The sequence below is a fragment of the Numenius arquata genome, chromosome 10 (genome assembly GCF_964106895.1).
Source record: "Numenius arquata chromosome 10, bNumArq3.hap1.1, whole genome shotgun sequence".
Taxonomy (NCBI): Eukaryota; Metazoa; Chordata; class Aves; order Charadriiformes; family Scolopacidae; genus Numenius; species Numenius arquata.
In genome coordinates this window covers 14543948-14566870 of record NC_133585.1, presented here as the reverse complement: position 1 = coordinate 14566870, position 22923 = coordinate 14543948, and the positions used below count along the sequence as shown (strand labels likewise).

The 22923-nt window shown below is 39.0% G+C and overlaps 1 protein-coding gene across 1 annotated transcript in view; it reads left to right on the top strand.

Annotated features, from left to right (window-relative positions):
• Positions 1-22147, top strand: part of FAM13C (family with sequence similarity 13 member C) — a 54646-nt gene extending 32499 nt beyond the window's left edge. Inside the window, exons 7-12 of the mRNA XM_074154456.1 lie at positions 4389-4599; positions 5564-5702; positions 18108-18203; positions 19452-19651; positions 21143-21244; positions 22024-22147. Coding sequence (XP_074010557.1) covers positions 4389-4599; positions 5564-5702; positions 18108-18203; positions 19452-19651; positions 21143-21244; positions 22024-22147 — 872 coding nt within the window. The remainder of the gene's footprint in view (positions 1-4388; positions 4600-5563; positions 5703-18107; positions 18204-19451; positions 19652-21142; positions 21245-22023) is intronic.
• The last annotated feature ends 776 nt before the right edge of the window (positions 22148-22923 follow it).

Genomic DNA, 22923 nt, shown 5'->3' with positions numbered 1-22923 from the left:
ATTTTGCTCTAATTCATACTGTTAGTGACCCCTACTTCTGATACCATCTCTAGCTCCTATTTGCCTGTCTTCAGCTACACAGGCAAACATTGCATGATGTAGCATTTCTCTCTGGCAGTTCAGAGCATGCTCTGTCACTCTAGCCATTCTAACTTGTGCTTTAATTAAAACTTACCTATTTAATGGATTTTAATGTATGCTCATTTCTGTGAACAACTGCTTTGTGGTTTGTGGTTTTTTTTAATAACTTGCCATTTTGCATAGATAGAGCTAGGTCTAATTTTAGCTCTTAAACTACTACTGAAATCTTCTGGTACATTCAGTTTAGGTACAGTTGTCACATAGGACTATTGGCTATTTCAGGTCAAGCTTGGATGGAAGTGCAGAGATTTGTACCAGGAACAGAGTTTTTAGAAGATGTGACATATATACTATGTGTCTAGTTATTAGCCTTTGCTCAGTGAATCAGGCAATAAAAATTTTAACATTAACAGTGTACAAATGTATTATTTTAAAAATAAGCATGATTGTGTAGTCTATTTAATTTCTTTTGTTTCACATCCCAGTCAACAAAAATGATAAAAAAATACATTATGTGTATGGTGAGTGAAGCTAAAACAGCCTAGTAAAATGACAGGGTATTTCAGGATGCAATTTTTAAGGGGTGAATAGTAGTTATTATCTCTGAGCAAACTCAGAAATTTCCAGTTTACTTTTGAATATGAAAAAACTTGAATTAGAGCTGGCAAAATGAGACCATAAAGAATTGCAAGGAGGTATTAAGCTAGTTTTTTAAGGGAAAATAAGAAAAGTAGAGCATGAGTTATTTTTATAGCTTTTAGATATGAGTGTACATCAAATACGTGACTTGAGCAGTGGGCAGCTGAACTTTACAAGAACTTCTAAACGTCTTTTAAATTAAAAATTGTGATACTGGTATTCACAGACATAACATGTTGAGGGACAAACACATTACCTCTGCATATTCTTTTTTTTTTCTTTATACAAGACATTTCAGTGTATTATTATTTTACTTAAAGAATACCACATGCAGGAATGCAGACGTGTACTGTGTGACTTGTTATATGATCGAAGTCCACAATGTGGAGCATACTGCGTATTACAAGGTACTAGATTTTGGCTTTAAGTCCTGTGATAAGCTCTTGTCAGTGCAAAGCTGGACTGAGAAGATGAGATGGAGGAGATGCAGGCCAAGGGGCAACTTACTGGTTTGGCTAGAGGTGGCTTTAGTTCCCAGTTTTGGCAAAAATAGAGGCTAAAATTAGATCAGACACGTGAACAGGTAGATCTTTGGTCAGTTCAGGGGATACTCTCAGGATAATGCTTAGTGTCTTGTTTAGGATCTACGCAGAACTAGAATCAAGATGATGGCCCTAATTTGTAATTAAAAATGGGTTTGGTTACAACTTGTCATCATCCTGAGATGTTCTGCTCTTATAGTATTTGAGCCAAATAAATGAGTCGGTTCGAATGATTTGCTGACCACTTCTGGACAGTAGATAGTAATTTAATGCATCAGTGATGGGATTGGGGCTAAACTCTTTCTTGGGGCACTCACAAAGTTGCACCACTTTGCGAGCTTTAGTGGAACAATGGTGTCAGGAAGCCCTGGTGCCAAGGAAATGGAAGAGCCCTAGCCTCTGGGAAATTTCCCAAATTCACCTGGCATGCAGGTTGTCTCCCTTTCATTTGCTAGCTGAATAAAAAAACCTCCACAAACTCTCTGGCACTCTGTGTGTCTGGTTTTACGCTGGAGCTGCTTCAGCCGCTAACTTGTCCTTTACATTTATCTTCCAGGAGTGTTTAGTCTCGACCGTGTACTTTCCTTCCACTTCTGAGGCTGGATAGGGCCTAGTAAAATTGCCTGGTTGTAATGTGAAAAGGAGCAATTGTCTGTGACCACACAGTTTATCAGCAGTACAGACTGCCTCCTGCAAGAGGCAGGTACTTCTAGGTCCAGAGAATATCAGAGTTCAAGTGTTGGAAATTTTTCTCCTGCTTCTATCATACACAGACTAGCTGATTGTTTTTTATAACATCATTTTCCTTTCACAGTGAGGAGACTTCTACTTAATATGACTATAAAATTTTATTCTTTTTAATAACAGAGCACAAGAACTAGTGAAACTATTCTTAGTCAACCTGCATCACAGGGATTATGTTTCTTGAAGTTCAAAGATGGTGAAATAAAAGTTCTTCTCATTGACATTACTGATATTCAGAAGTTAAAAACAACCCAAAACCCAAACAGCCCAAACCCCAACCAAACTAATTATTTATTTATTTATTTATTTTAAGTCTTATAGGGTAAGGAAAGATTACTTTCCAGAAAGAGACAACACTTTTGTTTGCAGAACAATATTTGTTCCAGCCTTCGTCACTGTATGTTGTCTGTGTATGTAATTTCCTGTGGCAGGTACAATGCTCTACCCTTGCTTCTCCCGGATGCCTTTCTGGATCTCTCTGTTGGAGGATTTGAATCTCAGACACGATTTAGAACTTTTGGGTGCTGCTCTGATATCTTGGAGAGTTGAATTTGACCTAGAGTATGTAGTACTTAGAGGAAAGGTGCTAGGTTAGAATTAATAAACAACATTGTCTCATTGTGAAAATGGTTAACATAATTGTAAGTAACGGTGCTGTTAGAGTAGATGAACTTATAGATACAAAAGTCGTGTAACTTTTGCATGACAGACTGAACTGTGATTATACAATATACAATTGGATTTTTTTGTTGTCTGTAAAGCAAAAGCAGTTGGATAGTGCCTGATAAAATGATATTTTAGCCCATTGGAATTATTATTTTTGAAATCAATAGTTGCTTTCTGTGAAGGGCGCCATTCAGGGCTGGATTCTCCCCACTGTCCCAGTGCAGCAATTGGGATTTGTACCTTCAGTATCTGTTGGGCAGAGGCCAAACAAAATGTATTACAAAGGTTCCGTTAAAATCCTGACGGAAATACCCACTCACCATGGGAATATCATGCCCCTTGTGCAAAGGAGAAAAGGGAAAGAAAGTGAAGTTGAAAGAATTTTTCTAAACCTGCCTGCTCTTCTGCGAGTAGATCCATGTACAGTTGTTTTTCTGTGCTAGGGAAAGTTTTAGACTTTCATTCAATAAAAAGATTCTGTGAAATGTATTAGAATGCATGCTATATTGTAAATACAATACTGATCAGAAATAACATGCATACTGCCTGGAAATATAAAATAATTTATATGAATTCAAAGGCTTTATATATACATGGTTTTAGAGGGGAAAAGAAAACACGTAGCTGGTGTAAAATACTATGTACTATGGAAACTGATGTAGGGGAACCTGCAACAGAGCACATTCTTTGCTTTAATATATATTAACTGATTTTGGGGGGAGAGCTTTTATGAGAGCATGGAGTTTCTCACTAAAGGTATAATCTGCTTTAAAGCACAATCATCTGATAGTAAAAATGTTGATGAGGCTAGATCCTTCTCACCCATTTCACCTACTGAGGGTGAGGATGAAATGGTTCTCCCTGTTGATGTACCCAGGCACGGCAAAGGGAAGATGAACTCTTGGTATTCCCTGGAGGGAGGCTCTGTAATGTGCCCATTACTTTCCATGTTGCCCATAAACAAAATTAGCGTGATCACCATTTTTCAGTCCAGAATAAATCATTCTGAGCTTCACCATCTCTCTAAAACAAATGTTACCTTTTGGGGCACCTGAGGCGAGGTTTCCATTAATATTCAGACAATATTACAGAGTACCATAAGCATGAGTCCTCCAAGTAGCAGTCGCTGCACACTACCTTGAAGAACTACTTTGAATGCTATTGGTTGTGGTTGCTACTTTCACATCTTGTGTTCTTTAGACCCATGTGTATGTTACTTCACACCTCAATGAAATTCTGCAGGATACTGCAAGCAACACTGGAGGCTCTTAGCATCAGGACATATTATATTTTTGATCTGCCTTTCTCTTGACCGAAGGACTAAATGCTAAATCACAAAATTAAACTTGTTCATTCATTGTCTTCTTCTGGAACATGGCTTTCAGAAGCAAACAGTTTTATGAAAATGTAATTAATGCTACTACTCTGGGAAACTCTCCATCTTTATATTATACTTCATAGTTTACAAACACACTCACCCACCTTCTCCTGTGATACTCAAAAATGCTTTATGTTGAGCCAATAACTATTCCTTTATATTTTCTCATCCTCAGTATTATGTTCAGCCTGCATGTGATACTTTGCTGAACTATTTACCGTTTACTTTGAATAGTTATGCTTTCAATTCTTGTGTAAGTATAGATTTGTATTTATCTAGGTAGCTAAATATCTTGTGAGTGGCCCTCAGTCCTTATTGGTTTATACTTTTGTTTCCAGAGCCTGTGCCAGCCCACAGGGACTGGCAGAATGACATGGACAGCAGCCCACAAGAACATCACCCCCTAGGGACCAGTCGACTGCTGTATCACATTACGGATGGAGACAACCCTCTCTTGTCACCACGCTGCTCTATCTTTAGCCAAAGCCAGAGATTTAATCTAGACACAGAGTCTGCCCCTTCTCCACCAAGTGCTCAGCCTTTCATGATGTAAGGAAACATATTTTAATTCTTCTATATTTTAAATATTTTTGTACAATCCATGATCTTTGACTCCTAATGGGTTTTTTTCAGTTACTGTTATGTCACAAACAAGAAATTTTCACACTGTACCATATTTTGACATGGTTAATTTTCAATACCAGAAACAGGATCTAGCATTTTTTCAGTAATAACACAGTACAAGATTGTTTGAAGTCTTTGTTAATTATAGTTAGCAAGGACAGTTTTAAATGTTAGTTAGTAATTAGTCTGATGAGTGAACATAAGATAGAGAGGGCTATCAAGGTATAGTACTAAAAATTTCAGCTGTAACAGAACTATAGCTTGAGTCATTCACTGCATATGAGAGTGTCATAGAACTTTTGAACAGGTCATAATTGTGATCTCCAGAAAGCAAGCTGTGAGTTTCAGACAGAAACCAAACTTTCTTAAAAGCTTATATACATAGCTGTCAGCTGCATATGGATAATAGTCAGATCTATTGATGTGCAATAGTAAAAACCAAAAAAACTAAACTGTCTTCAAAATGATAATGTTTTTTCCCAGCAATGAACTCCTCCCTGAGCTTATTTTTACAGATCATGTTGTTACAGTCTCCTGTTACAGTTGGAAGATTTGTGAAGTAAGGTGCAGTTGTTAAATGTAAATACTGGATCAGGTTGTGACCTACTAGATTAAACTTTTAAAAAATATTCAGTAATCCGACATTTAATTAAAAAAAAAAAAGAGAAAGTGAAAGACAGATGGTGAACCCATTAGTATACCCTAGGTGTACCTTCAAGCAAAAGTAATTATTTTATGCTTACTTTGTAAAACTAAATTGTCTCTACCCTGTGAAAGAACCTAGCTGCAAATTTTGAACTGCTGGGGGAGTGTTAAGTGTGCCTGAAACAAGGCACAGTCCATTATAGCCAGTTCTTTGATCCAGCTACTATGCTTTCGGCTTTTGCAGGCCAAGAAGTTCTTCTAGATGTAACTGTGAAGAGTGCAAAGAACCACAAACAATAGCACAACTTACCAAGCACCTTCAGAGTCTCAAGAGAAAAATTAGGAAGTATGAAGAAAAGTTTGAGCAAGAAAAAAAATACCTGGTAAGATAATAATTGAGAAGGTAGAGCGAAATACTATAAGAGGAAGGCACGAATTGCAGTGCATATAAACTTAAGCAAAACAACAGGAAAAAGGGTATTTTTGGTAAAATGAAATAGGAGAATTATCAGTGAGGGAATATCTTTTTATCATGTTTCAGTGTATGCAGTAGTTCTGAGACTAATTTGCATTTTCTTTGGATTACCTTTGTTGCAAAATATCCATTTTCTAGATGTGTGAGATGTGAATCAGTGAAACATTGCTGACAGGCTTGTGAACCAAAATGATTCAAAAGATTAAAAGCTACTTACTTACTTTGTAGAAGTCATTTGCTTGGAAACTGTTGCTCTGCTGTGCAGGTTCCTTCATTCAGGCAGACTACTGTAAACCTCCAAGCACAGGGCTCAATAGAAGTTGGTGGCAGAACTTAGAGAAACAAAAATTGCGGTGTGTTGCTGGTGGGTGGTTGTTTGAGGTCAATGGTGTACTCTGGGCAGTGTACATAAGATCATCCCTCACGTCGAACTAGCTTGTGTAACGTGAATCACGCAGTATAAACATATCAAAACACCTGTGTTGCTTAGGATCTGTACAATATGAAGCAGGGAATTTTGTAATATTTTATGACTACATTAAAATAAAAATTCAGCAAAATCTATACTACCTTGTAATCTCGGCAATGACTGCAAACTTAAATGTGCCCTATGGTCATCATATACTTGTAGGAGTAAAATTTCTTACTTTAACAGTCATCATACTGTGACCAGAAAAGAAATTATTTCAGAGGTTTAATTGTGCAAAACTGTTTTGCAATTTTAAATATCTGAGTTTTGAAGATCCAGTGTAAATTAATTTTAATTTGGAGGCAATTTCTAAATGCAAAGAAAGAACTGATATACAAAGCTTTTGTTGTCTGTTGCTTTTGAAATCACTCTGTTGCACAGAATTTTTTCATTTGATTAGTTAAGCAGTTCAGTTGAAATGTTTAAAGTGCTGTTTCCCAAGAGAATCCCTGTCTTAGAGCAGTAAGGGCTTATCCCTGCAAGGGACAGAGTGCTTCTGTTACCATCCTGGAAATCACTTAGGAACTTGACTAACATTAGGTATCTGATGAGTCCTTTTGAAGTCACTGAGATTACTTATCCAATTAGTAAAATGTTTTTTTTAGTATCAGAGCCAAAATACTCACATCCATGTAGCACTGTGCCACAGTGGGGAGAGAAGGCACGATAAATTAGTACCATGATCAAGCTAAATGCTCTGCATGACACTATGATGCAGCTGGAACTACAAACATTTTTTAGCGCACTGTGTGTGGATAGGTTTTTATCTGTTTGATTGTACAACCATCAATTTCTTCTTTTTATTTTTGTTCTTCCTTTTTTCTTTACATTCAGCCTTCACATGGTGACAAGACATCCAATCCTGAAGTTCTGAAATGGATGAATGATTTGGCCAAAGGTCGTAAGCAGCTCAAAGGTATATAATAACATGTCGTTTCACATTATTGCTGAAGCTTTTGGAAGTATGAGTGTAGCTGGAATATTTTAGAGTTAGTTTTCTAACCTTGGTGCTCTGCTTATTTTTCACTAGTGCGCAGCAATAGGTCTCCCGATGACAACACAGGTATTAGGTGATATGACTTGCCTTCATTCCTGAAAACAGGGATTAAAGTAAGCCAGTTCATCCCTCATAACAAGGCTAACAGGGAATGGGAAAAGGATATCATCTCTCCCTCATAACTATAAACATTCATGCAAAAGGCAATATTATTCTGAATATTTTTATGAGACTCTGAAATAAAGAACTACAAAGTTAAGTGTCCTTGTAATAGTACAAATGTAGGTGAAAAATGTTTCTTTAGGACTGAGGTTACACAACTCTAAAGCTTTTTTTTTTTTTTTTTTTTTTTTGGTCATAAAAATGGATCTTTCCTTGATATTAGATTTGGTCTTTGGGTCAAGCTTTGCCCTTGACTGTCTGCATACCACTCCATTAATGTCTGTGGATGTATCACATGCTTGCCCTCAGGGAGAGTGTAGCCAGGACTGATTGATATTTTTTTTAAAAAGCTATTTATAATTTATCTGAATCTTTTTTCCCCACTATAAATGGATTTTCACTACTAATTAAATTGTTGTATTATGTTTCCTCTGTGTTTTGGATATAGTTAAGAATGTAGATATAGAAGATGTGATTGTGGTAAATAAAGAACTAGAAACTCATCTTTCAGTAAATTTCTTCTGGAAAGTTCTCCTTTAGATAGTATGCTGCATAATTACTAGATTTTTTCCCCCCCCTTGAACGTTGTGTTACAAATCCAGGAAGGGAAAATGAGAGGAAATTACCAAACTACATCATTAACTTTCTGAAAATTCTCTCTCTGACTCAACCATTGCTTCAGCCAGCCAGGAGATCTAACTTTCACAGATCAGCCTTGCCTGCACACCCAAAATTCCTTGGTCCTGTGTACACCCTTGATTTTATTATCCTGAATAGTTATATTGCTTTTAAGTGAAGCAAGATTCATGAGGTTCACGAGACAGGTGCAACTGAAATGGAAAAACATTTGAGTGCTTCTAGTTCCTTCTTCAAGTTCAGAAGGCTTGTCCATCCTTCATATCTCTATGACTTTAATAAAAATTACTATTTTCCCCTACAAACCTGGCCTGTATCCTCAGACTGTCACAGCTAAAAAAGTTATGCTACTGTTTCAGCTCAGATTTCCATAAATTTAACACATTTGGAGCTATCAGTCTCCTGCCTTGCCCAAGGTCCTTCACCAGCCAGGCATGCCCTGGGAACAAAGCCTGGTTTTACGGGAGCTAACTCAGACCTTAATTCAATTTCCTTGTTGCTCTGTACAGGTCCCTAGAGCTCCAAGGTCTTTGGCTTGGTGTCAAGCTAATATACTTACGTACTTTATTGCATCCAGGCAGCTTGCTGACTGGGAAGCCAGGACACGCTGTAACCTATGTGTCTTCTGCTGGGTTGCTCAGGTGCTCTTCTGCCAAGGGAAGTAATTTAAGCAAAGTGGCTGATTCTTCCTGTGAGGACCAGCTCAGCAGCCCAGCTGGGATGCCGAAGCAGCCTTTGGAAGGGAGGGTTATGGTTTAAATTGCACTAAAGGAGAGTGTGGTTGGTTATGCAGACCTGGAGTACGTGGCTCCAGCAGTCTGGCTGCTGGCATGGTGGGCTCTGTAGCACAGCTTAGCCCCCCCAGCCCTTCTCAGGGGAGTGCCTTCGCTCTCTACCTCACCTGTGCAGCAGCACAGGAGGGCAGGCAAGCACAGCTGGGGTGAGAGTGGGGCAGGTGGCTGCGGAAGCACTGCTACTTGTCCAGGAAGGTGTCTGTGAAGGACTGCATCCTTAGGCATCAGTCCTCAGAGCAAGCTTGGACATGTCCTTACTTATCCAGACATCAGATCAATTGAGAGTGCAATTGAGGGGGAAAGAGAGAGCTCTGCTTCCATATCCCCATCCCCCCAGACCTCCCACAAATACTCTCAAGTGCTGTTTGTCCTTTAAAGCCCCCCTCCTAGCCTCACTCCCACTGAAATTCTACACTGATTCCTTCCCAGACCCCACTCTTTAGCCCAGTGCCTCTTCAGTCCTCACCTTTTATGTCAAAGATGGGCTTGGAGAAAAAAGAGAAGTACATATGTGCTATAAGTTTCATTGGCCTGGACACATCTCATCCCTTGACCATTGGATTTCCCTTTAACCAGGTAAAAGATGTTACATGTTGAAATGAAGCAGAATTACTTACCTACACAACTGTGGTATGATAATAATTGTATGCAAGAAGTAGGGATGTGGTTTTTTTCTTGTAGTGTCAGAGGAAACTTCTTTACAAGTATTTCTAATCTATTTACTTGCCAAGTGATTTACCTTTCAGAGCTGAAACTCAGAATGTCAGAAGAGCAAAACAGTACCTCCAGAGCACCCCAAAGAAATGATCATTGTGAAAACACTGGGACCTCTAAAGAGGCTGCGACACAGGAGGCCACAAGCACGGAACCAGCTCCCTCAGTAGAAGAAACAGTGGATAGTGTATTGAGACGGTTAAAGGAGAAAAGACAACACTTTAACCTTCCTGAAGCTATTAAGGTATTTACCAAGTATGGCTGTTTCTTTCAGAACTTTATCGTCCGAGGCAGACAGTAATGAGTGTGTAGCTGTCTCAGGGTATGCTGGTGGGTGTGCATTCTGTGTCTTCTGGCACTGCAGTGCATTTTCTCTCTAAGAAGATGGGAGCTCTAGTGCAGTTTTCCCAAGTTAATTTTCTGTGAAGAATTGTACAGAAAAAGAGATGCAGAAGGTTTTTTCAAACAGTGCTAAGTGCTTTTTGCTCAGAGATGCCAGTATAAAACTGTTTGCCAGGCACTGCTGAAACCTGCCTACTTGAGGTTGTACGTGCAGTATATTGAAGATGGTGACAGCAAAGGGAATCCTTTCTTGAGTCCACAGAAACTGTGACTAAAAATGTTCCTGATGTTATTTTGACAATAAAGGTCCCCTCTCACCTGAGAGCTCTGCCCAGTGCTAAGATCACAGGGATAGCACAACTCTCCAGACTGCTTTGCCCTTCTGATCTTATACGCTTGTGGTGATACTCCCTCTGCTCTTACACATTCTCAATTACTTTTCTAAATGTAGGAGCAATATTCCATGAAACATGCTTGCGTGGCTGGGCAATTTATTTTTGTTTTTAAACTGGTACATGTTTTAAATTCTGCGGTACCTTCACACTACTGGCATGTTATAGGGTCGTTCTGAAGCTGTTGTTCTGCAATACATATTGTCCACAAAAATACTTTTTGGGGGCTATTTTTTCTGTTAAATGACATTGCTATCCCTGATGCTATACAGCCATTGCTATTCCTGATGCTATACAGACAAGCAAGACAATAAATTTTGTCCTCAAAGATACCTTAAAACTAAATGTTGACAGTAACATTTAGACTCTGGCTGATGAACAAAAAAGGGGACAGGGTGAGGGGGACAAAGAGGAATGAAGGATTAAACGCTAAACTATGTGAGAACTAAGAAATTATTCTGGGTGGATTTCAGTAACAGAAAGTACCCCACAGAGATAATTGTTAATTTTTTGTTTTGTTTTGCTTCTATTCTTGGTTCTTAAACAACTAGTTACTGCATAAAAACTAGAATTGTGCATAACAATGCTCTGCTTCTGAGATCTTGAGCTCTGCATACATGACTGACTTTTTAATTGTTTCTTTTTATAAACTACTTTTTTTAAAACTTGAAATGGAAAAAGTGTTTCATAACCAGAACTCCTTTGTAAGAAAACAAAAGATGACAACAAAACCACGCTGTTCTCTATATAGTCCTAAAATCCCAGCAGTGCAGACTGTGTGATAATACTTTGTTGTTAGGTTTTTTTTATTATTATGCAAGGAGTGAGATCAGATGGCACCAAAAGAGATGTCAATGAGGAAATCCTGTCCAGAAAAACTCTCTTGTAGAGTAAATTGGGTGTGGGTCTCTGCCCTACCCATTTTTTGATTAATTGGACTTCTGACTTTCCAAGAGAGAATCTCCTAGATCTGTGCAATGGCAGTGCTGGCTTGAAATGTTCTCATGGAGAATTCTGTAATGTAAATTAAAGGTTTTCACAAGTTAATATTTTCAAATATTTTTTTAAAGATCTTATTTATTTTATTCTTGTACTCTTGTAGAGAGAACTTGTGTTGAGAACTGTCTGTTTGTTAGCAAAAGTTTATGATAAAAGTTACAGGAAAATGCTAGGGAACAGAGGCTTGAAAAGGAACAATATGAAGTCAAATTGATCTATTTCAAAATGATATATTTTACCAATTCCTTAAGTATAACATTAAAAATGATTGTTTGCTTGTTTTTTGAGTAATCACAATCAAAATGATGAGGGAGAATGAGGTTTATAGCATTGATGACGTGAAATGAACCAAGGATGTCTGCTGGTTACAGCGAAGAGCAAAGGCTTCATTTCAGCTACATGGAACATTGGTGCTACTGTAGATATTTTTTATGTGCAACATTTTAGTTTGTATATGAAATTTAGATCCTGTACCAGAATCTGAGCTAGATTAATAGTAAACTAAATAGCAGCTAAACGTTTCTTTTTTTAAGATTTAGTTATTTGGGGCAAGGATAGAGTTTCCATAAAAGCCTGCCTACTTCTCCCCTGAAGTCCAACTCTGGAAAGCCTCTAAGGCCCTGCTGAAATGCAAATGAGAGAATGAGTCTCTTTAAGAGAGGTGCAGAGAAAAATCCTGAGCCACCCTATGTCTAAAGAGAACAAACCACAAGATCTGAATATGAAACAGCAGATTGTGGGTTTTCAGCACAAAACACCCTTCCTGCAAAAAAAGCCCGTGAGTAAAGTTACTGAATGAGAAGACTTAAGAGAAAACTGGGATTATCCTGTGAATGACTCAGTAACCCAAAAAGGGATGGCCACCTGTTACTATTTTTTAAGTACAAGGCTTCAGAAAAAAAAAAAAAGAAAAAGATTAAGACTATGAATGTATGAGTTCAGGAGCCATAAGGCAAATAGACATAATTTGAATCATATTACTCAAAACCCCACCAAATCCCAAAATCCCAAATCCCAAAATCCCAAATCCAAATCCCAACTCCTGTTTTAAACCAAGCCAAATGTGTAATGGCTGGGGAATGGTGTTGCTGCCCCAGTTGCAGGGAGGAGGAGCAGCAGCAGCAGCCCTGCGGTGCTCAGCTCTGGTTCACCCGTGGGCTACAGTCAGACTTGGCCTGACCCTCAGCTGAAGTAAACTAGCATCGTTCTAGGGACGGCTCGTGTCACTTGTTGCCTTCCTTTAAGATTTTCCTTATCATTTTTGGGTTAATTGCTGCTTTGTAATGAGCCACCATGCATCCCCAAGTGGCAGATGTAGTAGACCCTGGGAACTCGCACTCACTGCCCGCATGGAGACAAAGCACTGCCACCTCAGCCGTGCCCAGTCCCCACTGTCACACCGCCCGGCCTCAGGGCTTGTATTTTCTGTCTGGAAAAACAACAGCCAACTTAAAAGGCATAAGCATTCAGGGAACTGACTAGTGGGGAAGACAACTGTATACAGTATTTGGTATGCCTTTGTCCCAAGTTATGAAAACCACACTACTACTATAGCTTGACATGTAATCTTTTTCTTTCTCTATAGGCAACAAATAGCTTTTGCCTTATGTTTAGTTTGAAGATTTGCAGTCTGGCCCTCAAAGCTTTTCTCACGCTGGTTACCTTTATCTATCCGTTCTTTCATTACTGACACGCTTCATTTTATCTTTTCCTTGGCTATGAAGCAGTGGTTTTATGCAATTAGCACTGAATTTCATGTTGCTGTACCCAGCTTACAGTCCTAAGATATCTCAGACAATTCTGTAGTTTGTGATTCCACCTGCCCTCTCAGATTTTGAAATTATCAGCCATTACGAACTTAGCTGAATACAAACCCGTATTGAGATTGCTAACAAAATGAGCTAATGAAATAGGCCCACATGCTAAACCCTCTTGAGATTTTTTCTCGTGTGTAAAATCAATATTAATGATCATTCCCTGTTTCCTCTTAACCATTCAGCTGCTCCAGGCTTAAGAGTTTTTGAAAGAATTAACCTTGTATTAATTGCAGAACTAGCAACAAGTAAACCAATTAGCTACTTTATAATACTCCTACATTCTAGTTAGCACCTCTTCTCTTAACGTGAATGACAGATAATTTTGGAGTGATTAACTCATGCAGACCTTCAAAGCAAAATGTGATTAGTGGTACTGCACTATTTTTGCATTTGGGCAGCAAACAAAAAAGGGTTTGCTCCTGCTGAAGTTAATGGCAAGGTACCCCTTGGATATTAGAAGTGCATTACTTCTTCAGGGCTTGATACATTTTTAAAAAGTAGAGGCTAATTACTAAAAATACTTCTCCAAGTTGTCAATAAAAACCCCTAGTCATCAACCTTCTGCAGAAAGGCATATCCTCTTCCCCCCCAGCTCCATTGTTCTTCACATTACTTCATCGTGGTGGGGGAGGTCTCCTCCCAACTTCCCAACACTCGGCCCCAGTTCATACAGATCTGCTGTGATCCGGCAGATTGTGGAAAATGACATTGGCTTCACGTGCTCCTTGCTGTTCCGACCCAGATGAAAATATGCAAGTGTCAGGAAAGGGAGAGGAGGAGAGAAATACCAGTTAAATAGTGTGCTCCCTGCAGCAGACACCTATTTATATACTGGTATATCACCAACACCGACAAATTGCATTGTTGAGAAATCAACATTCATCTTTCATCTTTGTTGATCTTATCTTTCATATTGTGATTTTTGAACAGAAATAAACTGCTACTGTTAGGTGTTCAGCCCAGCAGCACAAGAACCACTGCTGAGGAAGAAAGCCCACCTCTGTTCCCATTGTTAGTAAAGGGCTGCTCTTTCTGCAGCTTCCCCATCGTGGTCCTACAGACGCACACTGTCCAGCCATCATTTCCTGCCAGCCGATCAGATTATTCTTCCGTTTCATTTTAGAGATAGCACCTTTTTCTAGTATGCTCAGCATTTACGGGGTGTTAACCATGGTATCACAATGATTGGATATTTAGGGATTTCATTGTGAATCTGTCGTTCCACTCCATAAATTGGTTGTATCTGTATAGCTGAGGCTTTCTGTTCTTCATCCCTTCCCAGCCAAGGCAAATCTATTTTTCTTGACGAATAATTAAAAAGTTGAGGAATGTCCTCCCTGCAGTTTTGCAAGTTTCTGAGTATTTTGTCTAGAATGGTGGTTGTTCTCATTTGATACAACTAAATAATATTTAATATATAATGGAGAATGCTATCTATGATTTATGCACTGATCTGGCAAACAGATGTTAATACCATACAGATCTTATTAACTGATTTCTCCCTAGGATGGATGCAAAAAATATTTATTTAGTTTTTCAGTCTACAACAACTATTCATATATGTTACCTAAATATTAGAAAATGTTCTAGGCAAGTGCTGCACTGATATCTGTGGGACCTCAATGCCAACACCTTCTACTCAGATGTTGCAGTCGTGTTTTGTGAGCCCACCTTCCCAAAACCCAACCCATGAGATATACCCCACGTCCATGCAATTGGGCTGTGATAGTCAAGCAAAAACTTTTGCTTGTTTAGACTCTGTCAACTGGTATTCCCAGAAAAAAATTTCAGATGCAGGCTCTGATGGAGCAACACACAAAGATTCTTGCCTTACTAAGACCATAGTTTGTACCCTTGCAAATTTTCCAGACAAGGATGCAGTGTTCTGTCAATAGCTTAAAACTGCTTCCTGACTTTAAGCTTGTTCAATTGCTTTCGTAGAATAGTTATTTGGAAAGAAATCAAGGCAATTAAGTATTAGATCTTTATAAAATGACGTTAAGGAAAATACGATTCCAGTCTTTCAGTACATTTTCATTCATGCATCTTTTTCCAGAAGAAAGAGCATAAGTTCAGGCCATAAAGGCTCCACTTTGGCCAGACAAAGCAAATACAGTGTATTTTCTAAGGGTAGAGGCCTAACCTAACAACCACTCTATTAATCAGTAGAATTATCTCCTAGCTCTCGTCAGCTTTGCCCCAGGCCTTGAGTGGGTGACATGTACTTTGATTCATTTAAAACTTCAGTCATGTACATTTGGACTCTGTTCTTGCTAAGTCAATGCCAAGTCCCCATTGACCTCACTGTGGACAGAAAATTCATTATTAATGTTTATCTGGGGAAAATAGATTATTAAACAGTTCCCTTGTCATGAAATCCTGACTCATAATCTTATAAATAACTTTTTTAAATAGGATATGACAAAAAAGCAAATGGCTTTGGAAAAAATCAGTCTTCAGAAATGTCTACTATATGTTGAGAGTATTCATGGACGACCTGTAAGTATACCATGGAAAGATAGGTAAATTAAAAATTATCTAACTTCTCTAACAAATATTTTTGGACTCCTATATTAAATATATTTATATGAATTTTACATGATTAACATAATTTTAGTTATTTCAAACTAATCTTCAGGTATAAATGTTATTGCCTGATACTGATGAATTTGGTTTATATTTTTAAAAGTAAAAAAACAAAGGCAAGTTTCTAGTGGCCCTGCATCTCTTCATGATTGGAATTTGCAGGTTTTGATGATAAAGGTGGAGCCGTGTATATCTGCAGCAGACCTGGCTCATGCATTCTGTAGCTGTGCTGCGATGGGTGGAAGGTTAGAACACTTAGCAGCCAAGAAAGGTTTACAGGGCACCATCTGAGACATGAAACACAAAAATGACATGACCTGTCATCTGTGCTTTCCTTTATTTCACAGCAGCACTTAGAACTATTAATTAAAATCCTTTGAAGGGACTTCATTGCTGAATGTAGGTACAAAACAAAAAATTGCCACTTTTGTTGAGATGATGATTTGAAAGTTTTTCTAATCACAACTGAGGAACTCCTCTCTGATGTCTCTCCCTGCATTCTTATCACTGTCTGTTTCTAGCTGGTAATTGTTGTGGTAGAGGAAAAGGGAAGTGGCACCAGCTTGTGTCCGAAAATACACCAGCTCTTAAAATTATGATGATCTGAATCTGATCTCTCTGGACCTTGGATAAAGTAGTTTTTGTCCGTCTTCTTTGGGCTTGAAATGAAAGCTGAGGGGTGGAGAGAATATATAGGAAGGGTATGAAGAAATTATATTTCCTAAGGAGAACAAAAAAGAAATGGAGTTCTTAGTGCTGTATGGAGATAAAAGAGACTTGAAGATTCAAATGTAGAAAAGAGAATAATAGGGCATGCTTTGTACCATGGGGTTCAGCAAAGAGGGTGTTTCTTCTCAAGGTTGAAGCAGCTCTATAACTAGCTAAGAAAGAGGATGCTAATGCATAAGGAAAGAGGTGATCAGGGATACTAAGCAGCCGTGAGGGAATCCTAAGTCTGCCAAACAGCTCTGACTTCAGGTGACAGAAAGCTCAGGGACAATAAAGAATTTGAAGCAAAGAAATGGAAGTTAGGCAAGATTTTGACACCATTTTTTGCTGTTGTTCAGAACGATCAAGCAATCTGGAGACGCTCCACACAGTTCCAGTTGCATACTAACACAGTCATTTATCTTAGAGAAGCAAATTTCAATCTTTGTATCTATATCAACATGTTTTCCTGAGAAAAAGGGGTGAGGGGTCTGCAGAAAACCTGGGCACCAAGAACAGCGGGAGAGTGAAGCCAGCAAGGCCCAAGCTCAGTGGCAAGCACAGGCCCAGCCCAGTTCAGAGCTGGAGGGGGCCAGAAGAGAGAGTTCTGCCGAGGAAGCTCACGCAGTTGGTAAAAGCCAGGGGATGATGACTTGGAGAAGGCAAACTGGTGACTGCCCAGTCAGGGGCACCCCAGTGACATTAGCTAACAAAGCAGGGTGCTGCTCTGCTAACAAAGAGTTGTCTCAGTGCAGAAAGGTGTCGGCCAGTTTATGTCTCTTCAAACCTGCCCCGTGTGCTCAGCCGAGCGTGTGGAGCCGGGCTTCAGTGCAGTGGCACAGTCACAGTGCCAAAAGACAGTGAAATTGTACCCAGTGGGTGCTGACAGGCATGTCAGGTGAGGAGCAGAGCCTGGTGGTGGACTAATTTGCAAATGACTCCATTTTGACATTTAATCACTGAGAAACATGTTGGGTTTCTGTTGGTTTTGGTTTTTCGGTTTGTTTTTTCTTGTGGGGTTTGCTCTTTTTTTTTCTTAGTACAGAAAGTGGCTCTACTGCACAGCTAGTTTCCGTAAGGTTTATTTTTGTATTTACAAATATTTGTGGCTGGATCAGGCTCTTAATACCTGATCTAAAATAACATTCTCCTCCAAATGGAAGCTCCTAGTGCTTATAAAAGAGCAAGAGCAAACTAAATGAACAGCCGGTTAATCCCAGTTGTGGCCAGGGGTGCACAGAGCAGTCCTGCACAGAGCCAGCTCACTCACCGAGACGGTATTCTCAGCGTTCTCCATCCCACGGGGCTGTCACCTTACTGTAGCTGGCCTGTCGCCTTTATTACAGTTAAGTAAGTGAGCTCCCAATTCAACGCAGAGTAGAAGCAGATCTTGACTCTTACCACTCTATTAGCATCTTCAGAAAAAGAGAGAGAACAGTTTACCCTCTGCCTGGGTTGTGTGGCTCAAGAAAGTGAGGAATCCACATTGGGTATTTTCCATTAGAAAAAAGACTGCTGTTTTCTTTTTTAGAAATTGTATGGATTCAACTACGGTTCCCATGGAATATCTATGGAAGCGAAATACACACACTATTCTAATACCTCTCTCAGCTTTACAGGGGCAAATGATAAATTTATTTTTTATTTTTTTTTATTTTTAATTTGGAGGAGTATATTTTGTTATCATTTCTCTTTAGGTAACTAAGCAAGAAAAGAGTCTCATGAAACCTCTTTATGACAGATACAGAATTATCAAGAAACTTCTTGCAGCTCCATCTTTGATTACAACAATTGTAAGTTGGAAAGAATTCATATCCATTGTCAAGAAAACATGCTAAATGCTGTGTTTGATTTGTATCTGTATGTCAGTTTGGCAGCAACAGAACTACTGGCATTTGAAGAATCTGCTCATTGGTTAATACAGGTGTTGGTATTTCAGATAGAGCAAATGCTCTGTCAAATTAAAGTTCTAAACATGCCAAAGGTTGACACATACAGCAGCTGCTCCTCAGGCAATCACTTCAAATGACTGGGCAAGAGATCAAAGGCTGTGTTAGCTTTCTGTTACGCCTAACAAATGGAACACAAAAGGAAACCTATCTCTTTCCATGAAGCACTATACTGTCACTATACCTTCTGTATTTTGTTGGCAATGCTTTTATCAACCAGGTAGCACATAAATATCATTTGTAGTACTTTAAGTAATAATGTATCAATGTAAAGTAACAGTACTGGTCTCTCTGTGAGCAGAGGTAGTGAAATCTGGTTATCTGGAAGTTAATTAGCATGTCTCTAGCAAAATATTAATCTAATAGTAATTTGGCCTAGGTTGATTTTAAAAATTATGAACTATTGTTTTATTAGATGACAGTGGAGCTTTAGATTTCTTTGAAAAATCCCAGTGTAAATCTTTGTACACGTGCACATTGGTATTTTATTTAAAAATTTAACTGAAGTTCCCTTCTGTTACTTCTTTGGAGCTTTGCTCTGTGGAGTTTTTATGTTTAAGCCTTAGTTTCAAAAGCTCAACTTTTATTCTGAGGATGAAGGAACGTGAGGAAGACAGTGGCATCACTCTATTTTGGTAGTTAACATTTGTAGCTAAAACTGTGGAATCTCTACCTCCAACTCTTGTTAAAGTCAGAATTTCTGGACATAATGCAAACAGTAGATGGTATATGAGAGGAGTACAAGTTCCAGCAAGACTGCAGTGCTGATGTAAATACAGAATGTTCTTTAAATCTTTGCTACTTATAAGGGCTTTTGAGTAAACAGAAATAAATTGCTGGCTGGAGGTACCCAGAAGCAGGGCCAACTTCTGTCCCGTCTAGTCATGGTCGACAATACACAGTAACTCAGTGGGCGCCACGAGACCTCTCATGAACGCTCTCAGGTAGATCTGGGTAAAGCTTTCAATATTTGTAATCTATTTCAATGAATACATCCAGGAAGTTAGATCCCAAGTCTTTAAGTTGTCATCCTACTAATTGTTAGTATTGTAATGTAAACAGTTAATTTAACAATGCTTTGCATTTCACAAGCAGGAGGAGGAAGACTCAGATGAAGACCATTCTCAAAGCAGCCATGAGTTATCATCCGGTCCACTATCTTGCCTCCCTGTCGATGAGCACCTGTGCTACTCTCAGGAGGAGAGTGAGCCTGCTTATGTTTCACCTCTGGATGAAAAGAAAGTTTTCAGGCAAACAGCCTTGTCTATGTCCAATTTACATGAGGCAACAATGTAAGTTCAGTCTTTTTTTTCTTTTTCCCTGAATATTTTAAAATATTTTATGTAGACTTTGTAAATGAAAGATGAGCCATATTTATTGCATGTGAATATTCTATACCAAAGAAATGATTCAATGTTTTCCTCTGGGAGAAAAGAGGCAGAAAATAGTTGTTGTTTGGGTGGGATACCTGTCTTTTGAGCTATTTATTCAAACAACTTTGTGCCAAGTTCATGAAGAGAAAGGTGCAGGAATGAAGGCAGGCAGGAGAAAAAACTACAGAATGGTAGATACTACATAATGGCATAATATAAATATGCTGATCTACCTATAATTGCTGCAAAATTTTTAGATATCCAACAACGTACGTTCTTACAAAGCAGTCATAAAAGAAAGCACAGTTCAGCCAAGCAGGACAGTCTGCTCCTCTGTGTGTGTACTGGGACTGACTGTGAGTGAGGTAAAAATGCCAGAGACGTGAGGCATCCAAACAGCGAGAGGTGAGCGGGGTCAAGGATCATAGCCACCTGGAAGGCCACTGAATGCGTATAAAATCGGTTTCTTCCTTGCATAAGAATAGTTATTAGTGTCTGGATGCCCAGAAAACTTACCACCACCCTCCTACCCTCCATTATAAAACCAAAACAAAACCCTCCTGCTGATTTGTAGTTAAGAATCTCAGGTTGCATGAGACAACAAACCTCAAGATGCACATGGGCTGTTATCACTCAGCCCTGAAACTTGCTGAAGGCTATGCCTTCCAGGAACAGATGTGTTCTCATAGCTTATGGGATGGTACCTTTTTCTTGTGTTTTGATTGGGAGCTTTTAGATGTATAAATTAAGCTGACCAGGCTCTACCAAAATTGAGAGTAAATAAAAATGTCTTGTTTTTTTCCATGTAACTCAACTACATATGCAATAGTTTGCTCACAAACGGTGTGACAGTATTTCTGTGCATTTTGTTATTATGGAAAAAAAATACAGCTGTATAAGTAAGTCATAAGAGAATTCTTTCTCTGCTTAAAAACCTTTTTTCCTCCAAATACCAGCTAAAATATGGCCTCCAAAAATGTTGCTTCTGGGTACCACTAGCATTTCCAGTGCATCACAGTAACGTTTGGCAACAGCTGCTTTTAGGAATAGGGCTTGGATGTTGACTTTATTAATTCAGTTACAGAGATGCAAAGCATTTCCTGTGAGATGCTGCACCCTGTCAACAACATTCATTCCACCCACGTATGTTGTCTATAGAGTCTCTGCCTTCGCTTTATTAGAGGCGTGAGAATATAGTAAAAGGGAAGGGAGCACAACTGCTTGTTGGGTGTGATGGTACAGCCAGTTATAGCCATGGTTGGAAGGATGTGGTGGACTGTCTGGAGTCACTGAGATCAGCCATAGCAGCAGGCTGCTTATTACTCAAAGCCACAGCTTTTACAATACTTCCAAGCACTTGGGGGGTTTCATGTTCTTGTCTCATGTTCTTGTCTTGTTCATGTTTTACAGGCCTGTTCTACTTGAACATCTCAGAGAAACAAGAGCAGATAAGAAAAGGCTTCGCAAAGCTCTGAGAGAGTTTGAGGAACAATTCTATAAACAGACAGGAAGGTGAGTAACCAGCTCAACAAAATCCCTTTCCTCCTCCCCTTTGGGCTCCTACGCAGACATGTGTGTTTCTGCTGGGGTGGGTACTCCCAGGTGAGCAGGCCGAAGAAGCTGCAGCTAGGGACTGGGGGATACCATGGACGTGTCTGGTCACTGTGGAGATGTCCATCTCCCTGCTTAGTTTCTCTGGAATGTGGGCATCCTTGAGGACAGTCTGGATCTGGGGATCTTTCAGGACATGCCTGCAATGGGTATAAAGCCCCGTCTCAGGATCTTTCCTGAGCTGAAGGGAGGCTGCTAAAGAGTGCAGGGGTTACACCTGGCAGCTGGGCCATTTTTAAAAGGCCAGATTTAGAAAGAGAAGGCACAGTTTCTTTCACCCATAGATAAATGCTGGCTACTTTTCACCCTTTGTTTATCCTCCTCCCTTCGTTTAGCAAACTTGTTTGGAAAACCACAGAGGATACGGGCATGTAGTATTCTGATAACAGTTTCAAAGCCCTGTATAATAACTTCTCTGCATATTTTAGGATGAAGTAGTTATGCTTGCATAGCTGACAATAACAAAAATTACCTGGTATGTAAAAATTCAATATGTTTAAAACTATTGTTTCATTTTTGTCTATTAGAGCTTTTTGGTCCTGTCAAATTATCTTTAGTCACCTACAGTTAGGGAAAAAAATAATCTAACCCAATCCTCATTAGTTCTTGCAGAATTAATTTTAAAGACTATTTTTCCTCTTACTCATAAAAGTGATAGCACTTTTATTTGCTTTTCAAAGGAGTCCTCAAAAAGAAGATCGGGTGCCAATGGCCGAGGAATACTCCGAATACAAGCACACAAAAGCCAAAATCAGGCTCTTGGAGGTTCTCATCAGTAAGCATGATATTTCCAAAACAATTTGAAGTGAATGCACTGCTGTGGTATTGTTCTCTAGAAAAAAAAAAACAACAAACCAAGCAAGCAAACAAGTAATGAAAAAGAGGAAGTAATTTTACAGGTCTTGGTCTGCTGCACAATTATTTGACACACTGAGATTTTTGATGCACTTTACCAATTACACTAGCTGGGATGAGAGAGGACAGCAATATGCAAGGATATTAAGCACGGGTGAGTGGACTATAGTATATATTTTTTCCTTTTGAAAAAGCCTTGAAGTGCACTGTGAGAATGTTAGAAATTAAAAGGACACTGAAGAATTGTAGACCTTCAGTTTGACCTGCTCTGAGTTTTAAAAAGTGTGAGGAAATGCTCTCCAGGTTTTTAGTACATGATAACGTACCACACACTTCTTTCCAGAATTAACACGCACTATAATTAATTATTAATATCGGGTCTCAATGTGCTGATTCACTAGATTAAAAGAAACACGAGCATAAAACAAATGAAGGAAAAACTCATGAACACACTCTGTTTTTCAAGACAGAGTTGCCATTCAATTCCAGTAGCTTCAAAGAAAGGGGCACACAAAGAATCAGTGCCAGGATTTGGTCTAAAATTCTGGGAGTAGAGCAAAGTGACATTGCCTATGCAAAAAAAGGACGCAACATGACTGCCAAACAGAACTATTGCTTTTTTAGAAATGAGAGAAAGTGTTTGGCAAAACTAAATGAATGCAATTTATTGAGAAGTGGTAAATGTAGAGGCCGCTGTCCTTTTCACTCTGGTTCGCAGGACCTGG